The sequence below is a fragment of the Cervus elaphus genome, chromosome 12 (genome assembly GCF_910594005.1).
Source record: "Cervus elaphus chromosome 12, mCerEla1.1, whole genome shotgun sequence".
Taxonomy (NCBI): domain Eukaryota; kingdom Metazoa; phylum Chordata; class Mammalia; order Artiodactyla; family Cervidae; genus Cervus; species Cervus elaphus.
The window spans coordinates 54,920,236-54,944,225 of NC_057826.1; the positions used below are offsets into that span (position 1 = coordinate 54,920,236).

Genomic DNA, 23,990 nt, shown 5'->3' on the forward strand with positions numbered 1-23,990 from the left:
GGCATGTGGGATCATAGTTCCTCAACCAGGGATCAAATCCACACCCCCTGCATTGGAAGTCCGAGTTTTAATCACTGACTTCCAAGGAAGTCCCCCAAGAAACAAATTTTTGACTGTGCATTGGAGGGGGGTGGTTCAGCTGCCCTGGAGATGGTCCAACCACAGGCCCTCCTGGAAGGTAACAGCACAGAGAACCAGGGGCATTGGGGTTGGAGGGGAGGGTGGAGCCAAACCGGCTTGGCCAGGGCCTCAGCATGCTTCCTGACAGCAGGGAGCTGAAATCTCAGAGACATGTGTGGACCCCAGGAAGGCTCTTTCATCAGGGCTCAGCTGAGACATCAGAAAGAAGTTCATAATCGCAAACTCTGGAAACACTGCTGACTTAGCTGAGTCCAAAGGTGTGTTCTACAATCTCTTTACAAAATCTTTTCAAGATTGCTACCTAGACCTGTGTTTACAAGGCCCTGTGCACACGCAGCCTTACCTCCACTCCAACTGGCCTCCCTGCTCTCAAGAGGAGGGGCTGGGTCTTTGTGCCTCTGTTTCCTTTTCTGTAAAATGCGGACAGTGACCTGCCCACCTGCCCACCTACCCCAACGTGGAGGCTCATGATCAAATGATGTAACAGAGGAGAAGCTGCCTGACCCAGCTCCTCCCTATGAGCTCTTCAAAACAAGACCACTGGGCTTCTAGCATCATCCTGCCCATATCTGCAACCATTTGCTGCGTACTTCCCACATGTCAGGATATGCCCCTTATATCTCTGCCAGGGAACAGGAAAAGTGTCATTCTGAAAGCTGCTCAGAACTGTTATCCATAATAAGGAAGACAAAAGACTCCATCATGGGGAGGGGTTTGGTCAGAGATGGTTTTTTGTATGGGAAGAACTTTAAAGGGTCTTTGATTCTAGAAAAGAGATGCCCAGGGCCCTTTCAGGGAGAGGTTGTAACAAGAATCTAAACTTCCTACATGTGAAAGAATAGGGGGTCTCTTTTAAGGGGTAAGTATAAAGGACAGTAGCAGATTTGGGGCTGAGGTCCTGGAAGACCCCAGCACCGTGGCAGAGGTCAGGAGTCAGAGGAGCAGAGGTGACTGTTACCCCTCTTTTAAGGTGTTTCCTTCTGTGTGCAGAAATGCCTCTCACAACCCCCACACCTTCCATGAAACTCGGTTTACCCGGCAACCAGCCTCAGGGACAAGGCAGGCCCTTGGAAACAGACCTGAGTCCATGCCTGAGAGGGTCACAGAGGAAGTGCTGGTTTGTCTTGAAGGAGGAAGAGGTCCATGAGTCCAAGGTTCTGAGGCATCAAGGAGGGTGTGGGCACTCCCTGGAGAAACCCAGAAATGCTGGGTCAGGAACAGGATTTCCTGTTGCCCTGGAATGCTCATTATTCTTATTTGGACAGTAAAAGAGAAGATCCCAGGAGGCTGGAAAACAACCCCGTGAAACAGGGACCATCTCAGGATAAAGAATGGAGCCCAGCAGAGTGAAGCTGCCCGAGGTCCAGCGGGCCACAGCAGCAGAGCCAGGCTCACACCTGGGCCCGGGGGCTAGGGCTCGTCAGCCTCCTGCTCCAAGCCTGTCCTCCTACTGGGGCCCTCCGCTGCCTCTCAGCCACACTTCTTGCCCCTGCCCTGTCTCCTCCAAAAGACCAGTAGGAGTGACTTCCCTGGTGGTCCAGTGGCTAAGACTCCATGCTCCCAATGCACAGGGCCTGGGTTCGATCCCTGGTCAGAAAATTAGATCCCACAGGCTGCATGCCACAACTAAGAACCCAGGGCAGCCAAATAAATAAAAATAAATAAACAAATAACAGGTAGGAGCAATTCCTCCTAGAACCAGACTGCAAACCCTCAGCAGCCAAGTTCTCCTCTTTAGTTGGCAGGCCCTGTGCCCAGGCTGACAAATGAGCCTCACCCCCGAGAGGGGAGCATAATTCATCACCCTCTGGGCCCTGTGGCCAGGCCACCAGGGGCCAGCACCTCAGGTTTCAAGAATACGGTTTTGAGGCTTAGATGCTGGCAGCAGGGGATGGGGTTGGGCGGGGAAGCAGGGCCAGCCATGGACATGGATGAAGCAGTGACCACTGGGCTCTCAGCAGATTCCACTGTAAACCAGCAGAAGCGCGAAACAACAGTATCCACCTCCTCCCCTGTTCTCTGCAGGGGACCCGAGAGTCACAGGCAAAAAGAAAACCCTAGGCAACTTGGTGCCTCACAGAGAGCACTGAACCAGAAGTCAGAAGTCATGGGTTTGAATCCCAGATCTGACGCTTCCTTCGGCAGGTTAGTTAGGTTCTCCAACCTTCAGTTTCCTCATCTGCAAAATGGGAGAAACACCTACCGCCCTGTAGGGCTGCAAGAGGATTAAATTAGGTAATGTCCCATGAGCAGAGCAGGACCTGCCCTAGAGCGGATGCGCGGTCCCCAGTACCCTGAGCTCTCTTCCCTTCTTCCGCCCCAGCACCTCCTGCAGACAGGACAGAACAGCACTCCTGGATGTGGACAGTGGTTCTGAAACCGGGCTTCTGGGAGGCTCCTCTCAGGCTGTGAGACAGAGGGCAGGGAAGGAAGGCAGGCGGACCTCTGTTCACCTCTTCTTCCTCCTCTCCGGTAACTGCACCTTCACTTTGATGTGTTTCTATTCTGTCCTCCACCCCAGAAGAAGCCACTTTTTAAAAGTTTCGCTGCTTAAAAAGTAAGCAACACTGGAATAGGTCAGGAGCAGACATACTTTTCCCACAAGGGGCCTGACTATAAATATTTTAGGCATTGAGGGCCAAGAGTGAAAATCAAGGATATTATATAACAAAGGACAAAATGAAATTTCCATAAAATTTAAATTAATCAAGCTCAAAATATGGTAAGAATTGAGTTTATACTATTTTGTTTTGTTTTCTACATAGGTCTTCCAATGAGAAGAATGAAAATTGGTGGGGAGGGTGGATAACATTTTGTTTAATTGGGGTCCAATGTTAGCATTCAAACAACAAATTTATTGGAACTGCTCATCTGTAAAACCCATTCTTAGCATCAGGGCCCCTCAAAATAGGTGGCAAACTGGATTGGACTGTAGGGCTGTCCTAGCCATTCACCCCCTGGACTACACAAGGTAGGAACCCTTCAGGGTACAGCTGGGCTCTAACGCCTGGCTGAAGACTGCTCTGGGGGCTGGAGGAATCTCCACAAGAGAGACTCCCAAGGCTGCTGCAACTTCTCTGTGGCAGGCCCTCACATGACCTCTCACCTGCACTACCAGAGCCCTGGGGCATTACTGACCTGATGGTTATCTGAGGCCCTAACTCCTACCACCGGCCTTGGCTCTTACCCCTCAACTTGATCTCCCCAGCAACAGACAGTACAGGGAAACCAAACTCTCTCCTTTGCCCTCAAAACACACCTCTCCCCAAGCACTGCCTCTCCCAACAGCAACTCTCAGAAAGCTTTCTTACAGAATCATTGCAGCCGGCTTCTAAAAGTAGAGACAGGGACTTCCCTGGTGGTCCAGCAGCTAAGACTTCATGCTCCCAATGCAGGGGGCCCAGGTTCGATCCCTGCTCAGGGAACTTGATCCCACATGGTGCAACTGAAAGATTCCACATGCTGCAACTAAGACCTGGTGCAGCTAGTTAGCTAGCTAGCTAAATAAGTAAGTAAACAAATAAATAAATGTGGAGACAAAGAAGAGACACCCTTTGCTGGAGTTCTGGGGCCCCCCAAACACCTTGAATCCCCTCTACTTCTGGGGGAAGGAAGGCAACACCATCGGCCTCCAGGGGAGACTTCTGTCTCTAGCCCTGACGGGGCCTATTTTCGTCACTTTTAAAATAGGAATGATTACATTTGCCTTGCCCACCTTGTGTTGCTATCAGAACATTAAATTATCTATGAAAATGAAATAGAAACACCATGAAAAAAGTTAAAGTAGCAAAGAGAACAAGATCTGGCATGAAGGGAAAAGCACAGAAGACTTCAACCACTTTAAATTCCTCCACAGTGAAAACATTAAGTATCTTCACAAAACCCTTAAGCTACCAAAAATATCCCGAAACAATGAAAGAGTACTGGCAAAGCCAGAAGGAAATATGCTGGTGACCTAGTAAACAGGTTCAGTATTTCTAGTTTTTACCACTATCAATCAGTCACAACCTTTGACCTGGTATTCTACCCCTGGGAATGGGCTTGGCAGAAATAATGCAGAGAGAGGAAATTCAACAAATACATTCATAGAAACACTTATTTTTAGTTATGAGAAACAATAGGGTGAGTTAAGTAAATGGGGAATGTTTATATAGCAGATTAATATGAAGTTAGTGAAAACATGTGGACTGTATCTATTTGTTCTAAAGGGTCAGTATTCTTCAAAATTATCTTGTCATAAAAGTCAAAGCAAAACTGAGGAAGTGTTCCAGATTAAAGAGGCTACAGTGATATGACAAGGAGATGCAATACATGATTGCCACTGGATCTTATTCTACAGGGAGAAAAACTGCTCTAAATGGAAAAACTGACAAAATTGGAACAAGGATGATTGTTTAGAGAAAAACATTATATTGGAGTGAAATGTTCTGAACTTGAAAGCTGTAATATGGTCATGAAAGAGAAGGCCCATATCCTTTGGAGATGCATAATGAAGGATAAAAGGTAAAGAGGTATAATGCCTGCATTCAATTCTCAAATGGCTCAGAAACAACAGGCGGGTAGGTAGACAGACAAAAAGGAAGAAGGGAAGAAGGAAAGGAGGCAGGAAGGAAGGAGAATGAGGGGAAAGGAACAGGATGAGGAGTAGAGAGTAGGGGGAGAAAGGAGAGGGCGAGAGAGGAGGTAACAAAATGTTAAAAGCTGGTGTGTGGATAAAGGATATATGGGAGTTCTGTTATTCTGCAAATGTTTCTATCAGGGTTGAAATTATTTCAAAACAAAGAAATTTTTAGGCTATATGGACTCTGGATACATGGAAAGGTATCTATAAATCAGTGTGGAGTCAAAAAACAACGCAACACAAGATGTACATTCTGACGATAAATAAGCAGAAAGGAAAGCACACCCTGTAGATGACAGGTATATGATGGCTTCAGTATCTCCACCCAGAACCTCCCTCCAGCTCTCACAGCTTCCCATGCAAACCAGCTCAGTGAGCGCACCCCTCCACGTGCTGGCTTCTGAGTGAAGCCCAAGCAGTGCAGCCACTTTGTTTGAGTGGCTTTGTGCTTTGTTTGCCTGACAATGAGTGATAAAGGCACCTCCCTCTCCTCCAGGGCCCCTGTCATCCAGGGCCCCTGCAGTTGCCTATCCTCCTGGCAGCCGCAGCCCTTCAACCCTCTCCACGTGCCTTCCTGCCCAAGCCTGGACCTGCTGCCTCTCAGTACTTGGCAGAGCCCTGACCTCGAGGTGGTTACGCGTCATCTCCAGAATGAGACCATGCAGAGCCGCCCCACTTAAGGTGACAGCTTCCTCCACTGAACACTTGGCACAAGGTTGGGGTCCCTCTTGGGTTCCCTGTTGGGGAACAGCTCATAGTCTGTTCCAACCTTTCGTTTTGCTTTTTAATTTCTTTTTTAATATTTATTTATTTGGCTGCACCAGGTCTTAGTTATGGCATGTGGAATCTTTGGGCTTCCAGGGTGGCTCAGCTGTAAAGAACCTGCCTGCAATGCAGGAGATGCATGAGATGCAGGTTCAATCCCTGGGCTGGGAAGATCCCCTTGAGGAGAAGATGGCAACCCACTCTAGTATTCTTGCCTGGAGAGTTGCATGGACAGAGGAGCCTGGTGGGACACTGTCCATAGGGTCACACAGAGTCAGGCATGACTGAAGTGACCGAGCACACATGCACGCCCATGGGATCTTTAGTTGCAGCATGTGGAATCTTTCAGTTGCAGCACATGGGATCTAGTTCCCTGACGAGGGATCGAATCTGAGCCCCCTGCATTGGCAATGTGGAGTGTTAGCCACTGGACCACCAGGTAACTCCCATTTCATTAGCTTTTCCCTGTGCCCCCTAATTTCTTATGGGGCATGGACTGAGCCCTGTCTCCACTACCCATCACAGTGCCCAGCACACAATGGGTATCTGGGGAGAATCTTTGGACTATGACAATGACCTACAGTACAGATGTGCACATACTCATCCACACACACTCACTCATCTTTTGGAAACCACTGGCTTGTTATGGCCTAAAAGATTTCCTTGCCACTAACCAAGCTGAAAGTTTCCTGGGCCCAACACAGCATGCTCAGTGTGAGCAGTAAGAAAGTTTTTTGGCATGAGTGACCAGTTGCCACTGTAAAAGTTCTCTGAGCCTCAGTTTTCACATCTGTAAAGTGGGAGTGTGATCCAGTTCATATTGTTCTGGAAGATGAGAAGTACTTGGCACAGAAACTGACATGAGGGCATTAGACTCTTAACTTAGGTTGGTCTCTTTCACTTTCCTAGCAGAAGGAAATCTAAGCATGTGTGTGATCAGAGGCACCAGAACCCCATGCCAGGACTTTAGACAGGGCTCCAGCCAGAGAAATTTCTGGCTTTTATTTCTGACTTTCTCTCAGATTTGCTGTGCTGCATGAAGTGGAATTTGCCACTTGGCTTCTCCTTGATGAAGTAGCTCGTCTGTATTTCTTGAGCCAATTACCTAACATTTCGGAGGCTGAACTTCTTCATCTGTCAAATGGGAATAGGAACTACCTTACAAGGTGCTATGAGGGTTAAATACAACAACATGTATCCACTACTATATATAACATAGATAAACAACAAGGTCCTATTGCATAGCACAGAGAGCTAGATTCAATACCTTATAATAACCTACAGTGGAAAGAACCTGAAAAAGAATATGTTTATCGCAAAGAGTCAGACACGACCGCACGACTAAGCGCACCACGGCATATATACTTCATGCTGTAGCACAGTACTTTCTGATCCTTTGAATCTGACTTTTACAGGTATCTCGTATAAGTAGAATCAAACAGTATTTGAGACACCATCTGATCTTGACCTTGAAGGAAAAGTTTAATTTTCCCTCCAAGAGGGAGGGAAGGCCAAGAGCAGAGAGACGTCACAGAAGATGTGGGGCCTTCTGGCCTCCGCACGGTACTGTCGGGGCGCTCAGAATAGGAGAGCAGGTGTGGCCCGGCCTTCGGAGCTGACAGCTCAGTTCAAACACGTGACAGATAGGCCTAATCTCCTCTCTGGGACCCCGGGGCCTGAGCTGCTCCAGCTCCCCTGGGTCTCCGCAACCCGCCCCCAGGAGCTTAGCACTTGGGGGAATGTTAACTCTGGGCCTCAAGCAGACACAAGAGAGGAGAGGATGTGTGGGCGTGAGAAATAGCCAGGGACAGATTAGAAGGTAAGACCCAGAAATAAAAATAGTTACTGGTTAAGGCTGCTAATTTTGTATGGGCTTAAACCAGTCTCCTTAAATGTTTTATTGTTTTTTAAAAAAGCTTTCACCCAAAATAAATCTCATAGATCTATATACACTGTTATAAAAAGATACTCAATGTATTTCATTGAGAAAAGCAAGTTGTAGATTGTTCTGGTCGTATGACCCCATCCGGGTCAATATACACTTGCCTTACTTAAAGTTCAGAAAGACAACAGAGGACAATAACCATCAAAGTCTACCTGCAGATGTGAGACGTGGAGGGAGGGCAGATGGAGGTTTACTCTAACTTTTCACAACTTTATGACATATGCCATGCATCACTTCTACAATAAATTCTTTAAATTTGAAAAGATATAATAGGGACTTCCCCAGGGGTCCAATGGTTAATTTAAGACTTCACCTTTCAATGAGTGGGGTGAAATTTCCATCCCTGGTCAGGGAACTAAGATCCCACAGGCGTTGTGGCCAAAAAAACCAAAACGTAACAAAGAAGCAGCATTGTAACAAATTCAATAAGGATTTTTAAAAACAGTACACATCAAGAAAAAGAAATCTTTTGTAAAAAAAAAAGAGGAAATAATAAAAGCCCCTTTGCCTCTGAGTTCATCTTGGAAACCCTTTTCCCAAAGACAGAGACAGGTAAATCCAAATACCTAATTTTTTTTTTTTTATAGTTTTATAGCTAGATTGTGCTTGAGAACCCAGCCTGGATATACCTGAGCTCTACGTATTTCCTGGAGGTTTTTCTTTCTCTCCTAAAAGAAGATGCCCTAGCTAAGATGCATGTGAGGTGGGTGATCTTAACCATAGAGGATCTCATCAGGAGACTCAAGTCCAGCACGCAGCTTTCCCAGGGAATTCCTCAGCCTGTTGACAAAGGATGAGGCTTCGGAGGAGTGGCTCCTTACGTAGCCAAAGGCTCCTGTCCCTATAAAAGGGGACCCTGCAGGCTAAATGCCTGGCAGCATGCCTGGCACACATGAGCCTCCTGTATATATCAGGGCTCTGGCCGCTCTCTTCACCAGGGGAGCCAGGGAGGGGATGATGGGATGAGTGGGGTACTGGGCAGGTAGGCGCCCTGAGAGAGGTGAGGGCTGTATATAAAGGTTGATTTTATGTACATATACAGACGTTTTCCTCTGTTTTACTTAAACTAGCACAGTGGGACTGAAAATCTTCTTTCACCTCCTGCATTTCTGGCTCTGTGACTTTGGACAAATCACCTCCCCTCTCTGGGTCTCACTTTCCTTGTTTATAAAATGGAGATCTGGATTAAATTCTTGTTGAGGTTCAGTTCAACAGTAACATTTTATGATTTTATGTTCATGCAGTAATATTGGGTTGGCCAAAAAAGCTCATTTGGGTTTTTCTGTAACATCTTATGAAGAACCCAAAAGAACTTTTTGGCCAACTCAGTGCAATAAAGCAAGAAAAGTAATATCAACATAGAAAAGAAGAAACCATTGATCATTTTATGCTGCTTACATTAAATTATCTTGTACCACTAGACACACAGTAGTCATCACTGGCCCTGTCCACCAGTGCCCTTTCCCAGGGAACATTAATCCTTCCCAAATACCTTCCCTTCTGACTCTGCTACCTGTCCCCAAGGTCAAACAAAAAAGACTATCCTACCAAATAATGCCCCCCCTTCCCAAAAGCATTCAAATTAAAGAAAAAATAAGTCTGTGTTTTGTGGGTCCTTATAGTGTGGTGGCCAGAGCTGTAGAGGAGTCAGATCACCAGTTTCCACCCTCGTCTATTGTCAGGGAATGTTTAACAGGAGGATTCCTGTGTGCTGTTTTCTCTCTCCCTTGAGCCCTCTGTTCCTTATTAGTCCCTGTCAGGGGTGAGAGGAGCAGGCAAGCCGCTCACAGGACTGAGATCTTAGAGATAGGATGCTTGCATAGGATTTCCTTCATTAGCTTTTCCATTTGGTGAGAGGGATTATTTATGACCCTCTTTTGATATTCTGGAGAAGGAAATGGCAACCCACTCCAGTACTCTTGCCTGGAAAATCCCATGGACGGAGGAGCCTGTTGGTCTACAGTCCATGGCGTCACAAAAGAGTCGGACTCGACTGAATCCCTTCACTTCACTTCACTTTGATATGGATCGCCTTTTGGCCTTATGGCCTCTATTGCTCCTTGTTTCCTTGGTAACTTGTGAAGTCTGGTCTCTTGATCTTTATCTGAAGAGGCTACCTTGTATTATGGTATATATACTCTTACAGAATTCAATAAAGCACCCTTGCTCCACCAGAGACTTGGGTCCCTGTGTCCTTCTCTCTCTCTCTATCTCTCTATTTCTGGCTGATTCCCTGGAGCGCAAAGGCTGGCTGTGTAACCCAGGGACTATTAGCCTCTTTCCATCTTTCGCTTTCTTATTGTCTACTCTGGACCGCCAGGTTCTGGTCTACTAAAGGACCCTAACAGTCTATCACCCGTTCACCATGTGACCTTGGACAAGCCACTTCCCCTTTCTAGTCTTAGCCTCATCTATCTGACGAGGAGTTAGATGGGTTTCTCTTCATGAGCCCCGCTCTACCCTACAGTGGCTACCCAGGCTGGGAGAGACCGGAAACTGCAGGCCAGCATTTCTCCAACTGCTCCCAGAAACAGCCAGCCACCTCCAGCATCCCCAGTAGGCTGGTGCCAGAATGTGAGCCAGAAAATCAAGTGAGGTGTGCAGGGCCAGACAGGCCCCAGCCATGCCCAGGACTCTCAGGCCAGATCCAGATCCAAAGCTGGATTCTTCAGCTTTTCTCACAGATGTTGTCTTCTTTTTAAGATAAGGGCATACCGCTGCCTAGTCTCAGGAACTTTGCCAGGATGGGAGTGGGGTAAGGGGAACCGAGCTTTTGATCTGGCCAAGCCAAACTTGCCAGAATCCCAGTTCCTTTTCCTCAGAAGGGAACAGAATTGGTCTCAGTGGCTTTGGGAAGCAGAAACACAATGACCTGGGGATGAGTCAAACAACAATAGAAATAGTCATCCTTCTTATTTGCCCAGCAGTTTATGTCTTTATCACAGTGGATCCTCACCTGCATGTGTGAAGTAGGTGATACAGATGCTTTCACCCCAGGTTACAGATGAGGGGGACTGAGTTCCAGACAGGGTACCAGAGAGCTATGGGTTTCGTGGCTGATATACACCCAGACTAACCTTCCAGAGGCATCAGAAACATGCACTTCAGGGGCCAGACAAGGGCAGGGAGTGCAGTTAAAGATTCCTTGTTAAAACAAGGCTTCAGTTCAGATACATATACATATGGGAAAATGTACATATACAAGTATGGCCTAACTATATGCATGAAATGAACACATCAGTGAAATAGGCACCGGGATCAAGAAACACAACAATAGCCTCCCCACAGAAGTCCCTCCCATGTCCCCTTTCAGCCACTGGTCCCTCAAGAATAACCACTATTCTGATCTCTAGCACCAGGGATTCATTCTTCCTGTCTTGAACTTGACACCAATGGGATGATATAGTATGACTCTTCTGGGTCTGCCTTCCTTCATTCAACATGGTGACTGTGAGCTCCACCTGTCATTACAGGTAAAAAATGAAAAGCAACTCTCACTCATTTTCATTTTTGCATGGTAAGGACTTAATGAGGAGCTAACCTGAATATTCACTGAAAGGACTAATGCTGAAGCTGAAGCTCCAATTTTTGGTCATCTGATGCAAATGGATGACTCATTGGAAAAGTCCCTGATTTTTGGAAAGATTGAGGGCAGAGGGAGATGAGGGCATCAGAAGATGAGATGGCTGGATGGCATCACTGATGCAATGGACATGAACTTGGGCAAACTCCAGGAGATGGTGAAGGACAGGGAGGCCTGGCATGCTGCAGTCCATGAGGTTGCAAACAGTCAGACACAACTGAGCAACTGAACAACAAAAATCAGTGAAACAGCCCTGAGTCTAGGCAAGGGCAGAGAGCTGAAGAAGGTTTACACACTGTTCCTCCCAAATGTAAGAACAACCCCTACTGCTATTCCTCCTGGGAGACCCCCACTGTCCTCCCAGGGGGTCCAGAGGTGGGAGACGGCATCTTGACATTCAAACTTAAAGGCAGTTTAAGTTCAAAGGCAGAAGCCCTACTAGGTGTTCATTCAACACCTAGTACCCAGCTCTGTGAGGAACCCTGCAGACTCAGCATCCCATTTCACCCCTATATTCATGAGGTAGCTACTGTTACTATTTCTATCTTATGGGTAAAAAAAACAAAACCCAAAAAACTCAGGGTCAGAGAGATCAAGGAAGTTGTTCTAAGGTTGCACAGCTAGGAAGCACACAAACCTCAAACTGTCCATGTTGGCAGGAAGCTTGCAGACTGGCCTCTAATTGCATATCCAACCTCAGCTAGCACTGCCGGTCCCAGCTCATGTTCCATGGCCACACAGGCCTCCGGCCAGAAACTCAGGGCCCAGGCTCTCCCCACCTCAGGGCCTGTGTCCAGGCTGTTTTCCCTGCCTGCACACTTATCCTCTGCCACTTCCTCAGAGCAGCCTCCCCTGACCACCCAGTCCCAACTATGCTCCCCATTCTCAGTGTGGCCCACTCTGTCCTTTCACAGCCCACCATGCACTCTGGAGCGATGTGTCCTTTTGCAACCCCTCCATCATGTGTTCAGTGTCTTCCTCCACCAACGGAACATAAGCCACTGGGGGACAGGAATGGCTATTTCGTCACTGCTTCAGACAATGCCTGGCACACAGTGAGCCCGTGAAGAAGAGGGGAAGAAAGACAGATAGGGCTACCCCTCTAAGCAGCTCTAGTTCCAGCCTGTTTACGGCCTCAGGCAACATCCTTTCCTCTCTCTGAGCCTCGTTTCCTCAACGGTCAGATGAGGGGCTTGGAAGAAAGACCTCTACAGGCCTTCCATCTCACCTGACCTCTAGACCACAAATCCTAGGACAGCAAGCCATGCAAAATGCCTTAGGCCTCTGCTGTCTTTCACTTGCCCTGTGTCCAGCTAGCGTCTAAGGAAAGTTTCAGGTTGTGTGTCGGGTAGGGGGCAGTGGTCCTCCAAGGCTCCCCAGGCCGTGAGGTACATGTGGCCTTCACACCCTGTTGTAGTAGCCCAGAAACATGAGGTCTCTTCCAGTTCTAATATCTCTGATGTACAGAGTCAGGGAGAGACAGAACTAAGAAGGAATGATAGATGAATTCCACAGGAAACTGCTGCTACTTCCTTCTTCAGAGCCCAACATCAACAACCCATCCTGACTTCTCAGTTCTCAGCCCAACCGAGATAATCCCAGTCAACACTGCCCTTGTTGTGCCCACAGCCATGGCCAGGCTGGAGCTCCAGGGCCAAAGACTCCCTGTGTCATGCTCATCTCTGTACCTGGAGCACCCACACACAGGATGTGGCCAACACAAGGCCATCGAATCAAAAGCCACTGTGGAGGACTCCCCCAGTGGCCCAGTGGTTTAAGTCTTTGAGCTTCCATTGTAGGGGGGTGAAAACTTATGACAAACCTAGACAGCTGAATATGCAGAGACATCACATTAAAAGGTCTGCATATTAAAAAGCAGAGACATCACTTTGCCAATAAAGGTCTGTATAGTCATAGCTTTCCAGTAGTCATGTATGGATATGAGAGTTGGACCATAAAGAAGGCTGAGTACTGAAGAACTGATGCTTTCAAATAGTGGTGTTGGAGAAGATTCTTGAGAGTTGCTTGGACTGCAAGCAGATCAAACCAGTGAATCCTAAAGGAGATCAATTCTGAATACTCATTGGAAGGACTGATGCTGAAGCTGAAGCTCCAATACTTGGGCCACCTGATGTGAAGAGCCAACTGACTGGAAAAGACACTGATGCTGGGAAAGACTGAAGATAGGAGGAGAAGGAATAGAGGATGAGATGGTTGGATGGCATCACTGACTCAATGGACATGAATTTGAACAACTCCCAGGAGATGGTGAAGGACAGGGAAGCCTGGTGTGCTGCAGTCCATAGGGTTACAAAGAATTGGACACAACCGGGCGACTGAACAATAAGGTGACTTCCCTCGTGGTCCAGTGGTTAAGTCTTTCAGTTTCCAACATAGGGGGTGAGGGTTCGATCCCTGCTCAGGGAACTAAGATCCTACATGCCTTGTGGCATGCCCAAAAGTTTTGAAAATTAAATTTAAGAAGACACTGGAAGGGCCTTCCAGGGTCTGTTGCTGAGGGGTCACTTTCTCCCTGACATCACAAGTCAGGAGAAGCACCCAAGTCAAAGAGAACCTCGCTTCCCACTCAGAGGCAGAGTCCAGGTGACTGCCCTTCAGCCTCTCCCCAGCCCTTCCCAGGTTCTGGACTGCCAGGGGCAGCGGTTCAGACAGAATGCTGAGGAATCTCCCCTTCGGGGGTCTCTGTAGACACTTGCTCCCTGACCTAGGCAGTCAGCCAGGACAAGCACTTCCTGAACTTGAAGCGCACTTTCTTTTTTCTTTTTTGGCCACGCCGCGTGTCTTGCTGGATCTTAGATCTTAGTTCCCCTACCAGGAGCTGAACCCAGGCCCGACAGTGAAAGTGCCAAGTCCTAACCACTGGACCACCAGGGAACTCCTGTAACTGCACTTTCTATTCTTCCCTGACTAAGGCTCCTCTGGTAGTCTTTTTGTAGTTTTTCTTCAAAAATAAAAGTACCCAGTGACCCAGCTTCTAGTTATCCATCTTAAGGAAACAATCAAAAACAGGATCAGAAATTTCTGCTAAGAGATGTTCATTGCAACTTTAGTAATGAAAATTTTAAAAAATGGAAACTGCCTATTTTTTAAAGTAGGGGAAAAGGCTGAATAATTGAGGCATGCATGTACAAGGGAATGTAAAATTGCATTAAGATATTTAATGACATGAGCAAACCTGTATAATACATTAAGATGTAATATTCAAAGCTGTAGTGGACTTCCCTGGTGGTCCAGGGGTTAAGACTCTGTGCTTCCACTGCAGGGGGTGTGGGTTTGATCCCTGGCTGGGGAACTAAGATCTCAAAGGCCACACGGTATGGCCAAAATTTTTTTTTAAATTGTGGTAAAACACTAACATAAATTCAATGTGATCCTAATGCTTAAAATAAAAGGAAGTAAATATATACATATATTTGCAAAAAATAAAGAAAGAAAGATAAAAGGAAGTAAAACAATGAGTCCTGACACAAGAGCTCTTTAAAGGGAAAGGCTCCTGTTCACACCACGGATTCAGTGAAGGCCCTGAACCCCCCGGTTTTTACTCTGCTGGGTGTGTGGAGGGATGGGGCTGGGTGTACTATGAGCACATGTGAGTGTGCAAGAACCATGTGCATCAGAGAACATGACGGGTATGCAGGTACAGACTGGACTGGACAGACCTTGGCCATACCCCTTGCTGGCTGAGCAACTTCCAGCAACTTTCTTAAACTCTTTAGAACACAGTTTCCTCATGAAAAACAAGAGTAAAAATTATTCCCATTTCATGAATTGTTAAGAGACCCAAACTCCAAGACTGGTATTCTGTAATCATTAAAACACCACCCGGATACTAGCTTTGTATAAATGAGAGACAAGGAAAGAGCTTCAGAAAATCTTCATTTCTCTCCAGACAGTAATTACTTTCAGATCTGAGCTTATCCCTGTCCGTTTTGTGGGTTTAGCAAACCTGAAAATGCACCCAATAACTCAGATCCGACGAAGCTTCACAACCAGGCTTGCATGGCTTGTCACTCGATGCAAAACTTTTTTCAGGAAGATGATTTCACCTTCTATTCAGGCTCTGAGTTTACAGAACAAAACCCGAGAGCCATGGAGAATCCCAAGTGGGTTTCAGAAAAGAACCAACGAGTCAGATCTCAGGCCAGAGCCTGGGGAGGGCTTTGGGAGCAAAGCAACAGATAAAACAAGAGTCATTTAGATTCGCCATAACTGTCAGTCGGGTTATACTGAAAACATGGAACTCAATAATTCTAGTCCCTTCTGCTGCAAGTCTTTATATCCAGAGAGAAGATTACTTGCAGAGGTGCGCAGGACAAGGAATCACCCTCTGGATCGTTTGTAAAGATTTCCACAAGCCTTGTGACAAGCCTGTGACCTGTAAGATCTACCGATCAGTACAACTCTCACAGCCACTTACCTCCCCAGCTCCTCCCCGATGTCATAAAAGTCCTCCACCTTCTGCTGCTTGAACGTCTCCATGTTTGGGCTCTTCATCGAGGCCTGGAGCGTACAGCCCTGAAACAGGAGAAATCCAGAGGTTAGGACAGATGTGTCCATTGGTACCAGTCTGACTCTAGGCCCCAACGTAAATGGCTAAAAATCAAAGGGTAACTCACAGCCCTCATTCCTCAAGAACAGGCTTGATCGAGCCTTTCCTCAGGACCTGTGATCAATGATGTATGATTCTTACTTGATTTATATTAATCCAAGTTTGTTAAGGAGACAGATCTGCTCTGAACATGTTCAGAGAAAACAGAGCCATGGGCAAATTGGGCAATTTGTTCTCACGAAATTCAGGTCTACTAAGAAAAGAGGCATCTGTGATGCAGGAAAAAAAGAGCCCAGTTTTGAGTCAGAATAAGTGAAACTTCCTGAAAGAGGAAAACAAATGTTCTTACCAAAAAAAAAAAAAGGATAAATGTGCATGAGGTGATAAACTTGTTAATTATCTAGACGAGGGGAATACTTTCACTATATATAAGTGTATCAGATCACCATGATGTACATTTTAAATATCTTAGAATGTTATATGTCAATTATAATTCAATAAAGCTAAAAAAATAATTTAAAAAAAGTTTCAGGTTCAAGTCCCACTTTTGCCTAAGTCATTTAAACTGCACAGTCTTAACTTCCTCATCTGCAAAAGGGGTTAATACTGTAAAAACCACTGCAAATCAGGATATTATTTTATAAACTACAAACCGCAGTAGAAAGGTAAGGGATTATCATGACCTCAACTCCCTCAGGGGCTGTGCCACCCAATTTCAAGTCTGAACTGATTTGCAGTTCACTCATCGCCCTAAGGGAAAGATTGGGGAGGAGGTGTGACAAATAACAATAGGCACCAGGAGTCAGAAACCTGAGGTTCTAGCTGCAATTCTGCCCACAACTAGCTGTGTGACTTCATCTCCTGTCAGCGGGAGGCCTGTTTCCTTGTCTGTAATGCGGCGCTAACTCGGCCTGTCCAGTGCACCTTAGTGAGAACCTCAGGACAACGCTGAGCCACGCAGAGCATCACCACTCCACAGAAGAGGCCGTCTGCATCCTCCCCTGGGGTCCTCCTGCCCCAGGGAGCCCACTAGTCCTGGGACAGCCACGTGCCACGCTGGATAGCACCCTAAGGGCAGGGCCCAGGATACAGTAAGCACAACATAAAGATAAAACCAGCTACCCATGAATACATATACACAATGGAATATTACCCAGCCATAAGAAGAAATGGAACTGGGTCATTTTTAGAGATGTAGATGGACACAGAGACCGTCATACAGAGTGAAGGAAGTCAGAAAAACACATTTTGTCTATTAACACATATATGTGTGTGGAATCTGAAAAAAAATGGTAGACTATCTTATTTACAAAGCAGAAACAGAGGCAGAGAAGTAGACAACAAATACATGGATACCAACTGGAAGCGGGGGATGGGATTAATTGGGAGATTGGGATTGACATATATACATTATTGATAGTTTATGTAAAATAAATAATTAATGAAAACCAACTGTATAGCACAGGGAACTCCACTCAATGCTCTGTGGTGATCTAAATGAGAAGGAAATCCAAAAAAGACGAGATTTATGTATACATATAGTTGATTCACTTTGCCATACAGTAGAAACTACCACAACATTGTAAAGCAATTATACTCCAATAAAAATAAGAATAAATTTTAAAAACAGCTACCTGGGGAGTCATTAGCAAGAGTCATTAGCAAAGGGCTCTCAGAGTTCATTTTGTCTGGCACTGGCAGCTTTTTTTCTGCCAACCAGATACCAACCACGCCCAGGCCCTGTGAGCCCCAAAATACTGTTTTCACCACGCTGGGTGGAGGCACCATTACATAAGGGCACGTCTCATCAGTGCCAAGTGGCTGGAGTTGTCCTAACTCTCAGGTGATACCTATATTTCAGCCTCTTTCCTCTGTCCCCTACAAACCAGAGTTCTGGTACCAAGATGCCACCTGCCTCTCTCCCTTCCACCGAGGCACACATATCCCTGAAGACCTCCAGGTGGAACTGGCCTGGCTCCCACGTCTTACTCTCAGGGTCACCTGCCAATCTCCTCCTGCCTGTCCATCACAGAGCCTCCTAATGTCTTGGTCTTCACTCTGCTCAGCCAGGGCCTGCCAAGTACAGAATCCTGAAAGGAGCAGGATCCCCAGTCCTCGGCTAGTCTGAGTGTGTATCAGTCACAAGACCCATAGCAGTCTGGCTCCCTGTCTGGGACTCAGTCCCCCTTCTCTGTAACCTGGGGTGAAAGCATCTGTATCACCTACTTCACACATGCAGGTGAGGATCCACTGTGATAAAGACATAAACTGCTGGGCAAATAAGAAGGATGACTATTTCTATTGTTGTTTGACTCATCCCCAGGTTATTGTGTTTCTGCTTCCCAAAGCCACTGAGACCAATTCTGTTCCCTTCTGAGGAAAAGGAACTGGGATTCTGGCAAGTTTGGCTTGACCAGATCAAAAGCTCGGCTCCCCTCACCCCCACCCCCGTCCTGGCAAGCTTCCTAAGACTAGGCAGAGGGTGGCAGGACTGCTATCTCTCAGCTTCTTTTTGCTGCAAAAACACTTCCAAACAAACCATTTGAGCCGGATCCTGGGGGTGGAGGTAGGAGTGGCTACTAATTGCCCACAGCTAGATGAAAGCAGAAAACTTCAAAAAAATTATGTTGGCAGATACCCTGAGAGTGGTCCCAAGAACAGCTAAGATCCTCCTTGGCTAGAGGCCAGCTGCATTTGCTATCAGGAGCTGAGCTGGATTTGAAACTGTCCCGCCTCCCCAGCTCCACCAGGAGCCCCTGCCCTGTGCTCACATCCTGGGTGACCCGAAATGGGGGCCTTGGGAGCCAACTAAGCTCAAACTAGGCCCACCAGTTTGGCCCCAACTCACCATTTCGGCATAGGCCCCTCCCCCACAAATCCTCTACTATAGCCCCAAGTAGACTTTTCCCAGTCCTCCAAAACTTTCACCCCTGCTACACCCCAGCTCAAGTTGGGCCCTTTTCATGGCAGAAGGGATGGATGGGGGGAGGGCACCTGGAGAGCCCTCCAAGTAAAACTCTTCCCTTCCTGCAAAGCCAGGCTCAAATGTTACCATCTCTATGAGCCTCCATGACTCTTTTCCTTACAAAACAGATGAAAAATTCTTCTTCTCTTTAAATTCTCACAGAGGCCTCTTTACAGATTTTTAGGGTTAGAGTTTACCATGGTCTGGTTCATATCATAATCTATGTCAATGTGTAACCCAAAGGGAGAAAGCACAGGCTGCACAGGCATACAGGCCTGGGTTTGAATCCCAGCTCTGCCGCCTACTAGCACACACAGCACGGTACAACTTTTCTGAGCTTCAAATTACTTACATAGAAAATGAGTCTAGAGACTTCCCTGGCGGTCCGGTGGCTAAGACTCTACACTCCCAATGCTGGGGGCCTGGGTTCCATCCCTAATCAGGGAACTAGATCCCATATGCTGCAACTAAGAGTCTACATGCCACAACTAAAGATCTTGAGTGCCACAACTAAGACCCGACACAGCCAAATCAATATTTTTTTAAAAAAAGAAAAGAAAGAGAATGAGTCCAGACAATGCCTAGTGTTAGTGAATATTTGGAGAACTCTCAAACACTGCTTAGGAGAGGATTCACTAGGACAACTACTTTGGAAAACTCTTGGGCAGTATCTATGGACATCCTTAAGAGAAATGCATGTAGATGGTTTCCAAAATGGTCCACATTAGAACATTCACAGCTGCTCTATTAGTAATATCTAAAAATTGCAAACAACCCAAATAGCTATCAAGTGAAGAATGGATAGAGATATACCCATACAATGAAATTATTATATAACAATAAGAATAAATAAACTACTATTGCCTGCAACAATATGGATGAAACTCACAAACATAGTGTTGAAGGAAAGAAAACAGACACAAAAGACTACAGACTGTGTGATTCTCTTTTAGGTAAAACAAAACCATGGTGCTAGAAGTTAGAATAGTGGTCACGCCTGGGTCAGAGATTGTGCCTGGAAGGGGACACAAGGAGTTTTTTGAGTGCTGCCAATGCTGTTTCTTGATGTATATACGTACCCTTATTTTGTGTGCAATAAAAATTTTAAATAATTAAAAATGAGTCTAATATCTGCTTTATGGGACAAATGAGATAACATATGCAAAGTGCTTTTTTTTTTCATTTATTTTTATTAGTTGGAGGCTAATTACTTTACAATATTGTAGTGGTTTTTGTCATACATTGACATGAATCAGCCATGGATTTACAAGTATTCCCCATCCCGATCCCCCCTCCCTAAAGTGGTTTTAATAGTCCCTGGATGGTTCCAACAAATATGAATTCCTTCCCTCCTGCCTATTGGAGCTTCATGAGGGCAAGAGTTGTGACATTCTCACCTCTACCCCCTTGTGGGAGCTGGTACACAGCAGGTACTCCAACATGTTTGATTTAAATGCAGTGTCCCAGCTGTCCTTCTCAAGACTGCTGCTCAGAAAGCTCATCAGGTTAAAACAGCTATTAACTTAAAGCCCCTTCCTACCATTGCTCCCCAAGATGAATTTGCATATTACCAGTTTAGAGACATGACACTAAAGGAGAGACATTTTCAGGTGGAATTAGTCACCACCTAGGACCCAGAAGCACAGGGACATTTCTGACCCGCAAAAGATGAAACCACACAGCAGAGGGCACGGATACACCATTTGGCTAGAAGCCCAGGCCACTGGCTCCAGGCATTCCAACATTTCTGAAAGTTAAGACAGACTTCCTCAATTCAGTTCAGTTCAGTCGCTCAGTCGTGTCCGACTCTTTGCGACCCCATGGACTGCAGCACGCCAGGCTTCCCTGTCCATCACCAACTCCTGGAGTTTACCCAAACTCATCTCCATTGAGTCGGTGATGCCATCCAGCCTTCTCGTCCTCTCTCATCTCCTTCTCCTCCCGCCTTCAATCTTTCCCAGCATCAGGGTCTTTTCCAATGAGTCAGCTCTTCACATCAGGTGGCCAAAGTATTGGAGTTTCAGCTTCAACATCAGTCCTTCCAATGAACACTCAGGACTGATCTCCTTTACGATGGACTGGTTGGATCTCCTTGCAGTCCAAGGGACTCTCAAGAGTCTTCTCCAACTCCACAGTTCAAAAACATCAATTCTTTGGTGCTCAGCTTTCTTTATAGTCCGACTCTCACATCCATACATGACCACTGGAAAAACCATAGCCTTGACTAGACGGACCTTTGTTGACAAAGTAATGTCTCTGCTTTTTAATATGCTGTCTAGGTTGGTCATAGATTTTCTTCCAAAGAGCAAGCGTCTTTTAATTTCATGGTTGCAGTCACTATCTGCAGTGATTTTGGAGCCCCCAAAATAAAGTCTGCCACTGTTTCCACTGTGTCCCCATCCATTTGCCATCAAGTGATGGGACCGGATGCCACGATCTCAGTTTTCTGTATGTTGAGCTTTAAGCCAACTTTTTCACTCTCCTCTTTCACTTTCATCAAGAGGCTCTTTAGTTCTTCTTTGCTTTCTGCCATAAGGGTGATGTCATCTGCATATCACAGACGTTCTAGAACCTCACAAAAAGGGACCTCGAGGAACCTCAAGGACTTTTAGTCTCCACTCAGGAGCCACTTGCATGAGGAAGGGAAGTTAGAGAAGTTCCACTTTATCTACACTATACTTGAGGGTTCTGTGTAAGAATTCGGGGGTGGGAGGAGTTTGAAACCCACTGCTGTCTGGTCAAACCCACTTGTTTTGCAAGAAGAGGAAACTGAGGTCCAGACAGGAGAAAGGACTTGCTAAAAGTCACACAGCCCATGCCAGCTGCTCTTCCCCTGGCTTTTGTCACCAGCACCTCAACCCTCCAACAGTGGCTCCAAGGTTGGGAGGCCAGTGGCCTCCTGAGGAACAACCTAGGAGAGGGCCTCCAAGGCTGAAGGATTATCTCAGAAGGAAATTTCAACCTTACTAAGCTTACTTACAACCTTCCCCCTCCCTCAGGGGACCAAGCCCACCCTGCTGAACTCTCAGAGATCCTCACCCAGCGCAAGTAAAATGGGAGCACGATTGTCCCCTTACACCCCCTCCCATGAAGAATCATCACAATCAGGCTCTGAGGAAGCTGTCAACAGAGGGGAGGGGCGTCCGACATCACAGCGCACCTCCGCGCATTGGAGGCTGTGACACACCCCAATCTCTGATGAGGAAGCTTGGACTCAGAGAAGTTCAGCTGCCTGCCTAAGGGGACATGAGAAACCTATCTTCCTGGTGAAGGTCCAGCTCTGCTGGGCAGCCTGCTTGCTCATTCCCACATCTAACAACTGGGGAGCCCTCAGGGAGGGTATCAGGGTCAGTTCAGGTCTCCATCCTGCCAGTGGGAAACTTGTCCCACACCCACTCACATCCACACACTCCTGCGCACACTTGAGAGTCCCTTGGACTGCAAGGAGATCCAACCAGTCCATCCTAAAGGAAATCAGTCCTGAATATTCATTGGAAGGACTGATGCTGAAGCTAAAACTCCAATACTTTGGCCACCTGATGTGAAGCACTGACTCATTGGAAAAGACCCTGATGCTGAGAAAGATTGAAGGCAGGAGGAGAAGGAGACGAGAGAGGATGAGATGGTTGGATGGCATCACCGACTCGATGGACATGAGCTTGAGCAAGCTTCGGGAGTTGGTGATGGACAGGGAAGCCTGGCGTGCTGCAGTCCTTGGGGTCGCAAAGAGTCAGACATGACTGAGCGACTGAACTGAACTGAACAGGGAGTGGGTCAGGGTCAGTTCAGGTCTCCTTCCTGCCAGTGGGAAACTTGTCCCACACCCACTCACATCCACACACCCCTGTGCCCCTGCTCAAGCCTCTCTCAAGGCTGCTGAATGGAACCACTTCAGAAGCTAAAAACACATCTCAGGAGATGGGTGGTTTGGGGAAGAACAGGACTCCGGAAGCAATAGTGAAGAGGCCAACGTGCCAGCGTCGCTCCGTCTCCAGGACTCTCCCAAGGAATGCCATACACAAAGCAGTTGAGAAACACAATGTCAGAAAACACAGCAGCAACCTCCAGCTGCCCCCCACCAGGGGCCACCCTCAATGGATTCTCAAATACAAGGGCATGTGCTCTCTTCACCTGCCCCTAGGACCTTCCCACCTGCCAGTGAGGCAGCAGTTAGGCATCCTCTCTTCCAGCACGCCCTCCTAACCTACCACCTCTATGGCCTCCTGCTCACCCCTCTGGGCTCCCTCTCCTCCCCAAAGTGAGAAGACTAGCCTCCACCTTGCAGAGTTACAGTGAGGATCAGCCCGATCCACACATGCCATGAGCCATCCACAATGCCTAGCCCGGAGTCAGGTCAACTGCTGACAATACGCTGGGGTCAAAACCCCAACCTGTTGCAGACCTACTGGCTGGCCCCCTGCCCACCCTAACCATGCCCCATCCCAGGCTCCAGACGTCGGGGACCACAGCTTCCTTCTGCCACTGAGAAAGCTGACTGGATACGGATGGAGCAGCCTCCTCGCATCAGCTGCTCGCACAAAGAGAAGGCGGTAAGTGAAGTGTAGGATGCTGAGAAGCCCAGATCCCCTCTCCTCCCGGAAATCTGGGGTGCTCTCCCCCGTCAAGGAGTCCTAACATGATGGAAGTCTCTCTCCCATCTCCCACCCCCGCCCCCACCCCCCCTCCCCGCCGAGGCGCCGGGTCTGCCCCCTCTCCCACCCGATCTTTCTGGTCAAAAGGCCAGACTTCACAGGCGGCCTTAGGGGCCCAGCAGTCAGGTCCCGGAGGTCGAGGACCGGCCAGAGCGCCCAAGGCCAAGGCTGGCCATACCCGGGGGGAGGGGGGGGGGGGCGGGGGCGGCGACAGGGAATAGGCGGCTAACGCCCCGGAGCAATTTGTCTCCTCCTGCCCAGCCCCGGACCGATCACCCCATCCCGCCCGTGGAGCTCGCAGACGGGCGCTACTCACGGCGGGAGGCTGCGCGGCGGCGGCCGTGGGAGCGCGGTGGGCACCGGGGGCCCGGCGGGGCGCGCTGCTCTCTGATCTGCTCCGCTCCCTGATCGCCCGCCCTCAGAGACACCGAGGAGGCGGAGCGGCGGGCCCCGTCCCAGGCGCCGGCTGGACGCGCGCCCGGAGCCCCGAGACCCGGCTCTGAGCGCCCCCTGCCGGGAGTCCCCTCGGGGCACCCTGGGGTGAGGGCTGCAAGCCTCCTGGCCAGGTCGGATCCAGCACCTCCAAAAGCCGAGGTTCCCGGAGAGGGGGCGAGAGCCAGTCGCAAGACCTGGCGTTTTCACGGACTCCTCCGCTTACATGCTTTGTGGCTTTGAACAAGTCAGCTAACCTCCTAACCTGGAAGTTGGTGTACATGAGCTGATACAGTCGATATAGCCTGGCGAGATC

At 47.8% G+C, this 23,990-nt stretch overlaps 1 protein-coding gene across 2 annotated transcripts in view; it reads right to left on the reverse strand.

The window, feature by feature from the left end:
- LOC122705121 (death-associated protein kinase 2-like) overlaps window positions 1-23,671 on the reverse strand; it is a 103,344-nt gene extending 79,673 nt beyond the window's left edge. The window contains exons 1-2 of one of the 2 annotated variants that reach the window (XR_006344039.1): window positions 23,559-23,671; window positions 15,494-15,591 (exon numbers count right to left, since the gene is read on the reverse strand). Coding sequence is in view for 1 of the 2 variants with exons in the window: in XM_043920330.1 (XP_043776265.1) it covers window positions 15,494-15,570 (77 nt within the window). In the remaining variant the exon portion in view is untranslated. The remainder of the gene's footprint in view (window positions 1-15,493; window positions 15,592-23,558) is intronic. The other variant, XM_043920330.1, reaches the window with a different exon arrangement.
- Window positions 23,672-23,990: the final 319 nt, after the last annotated feature.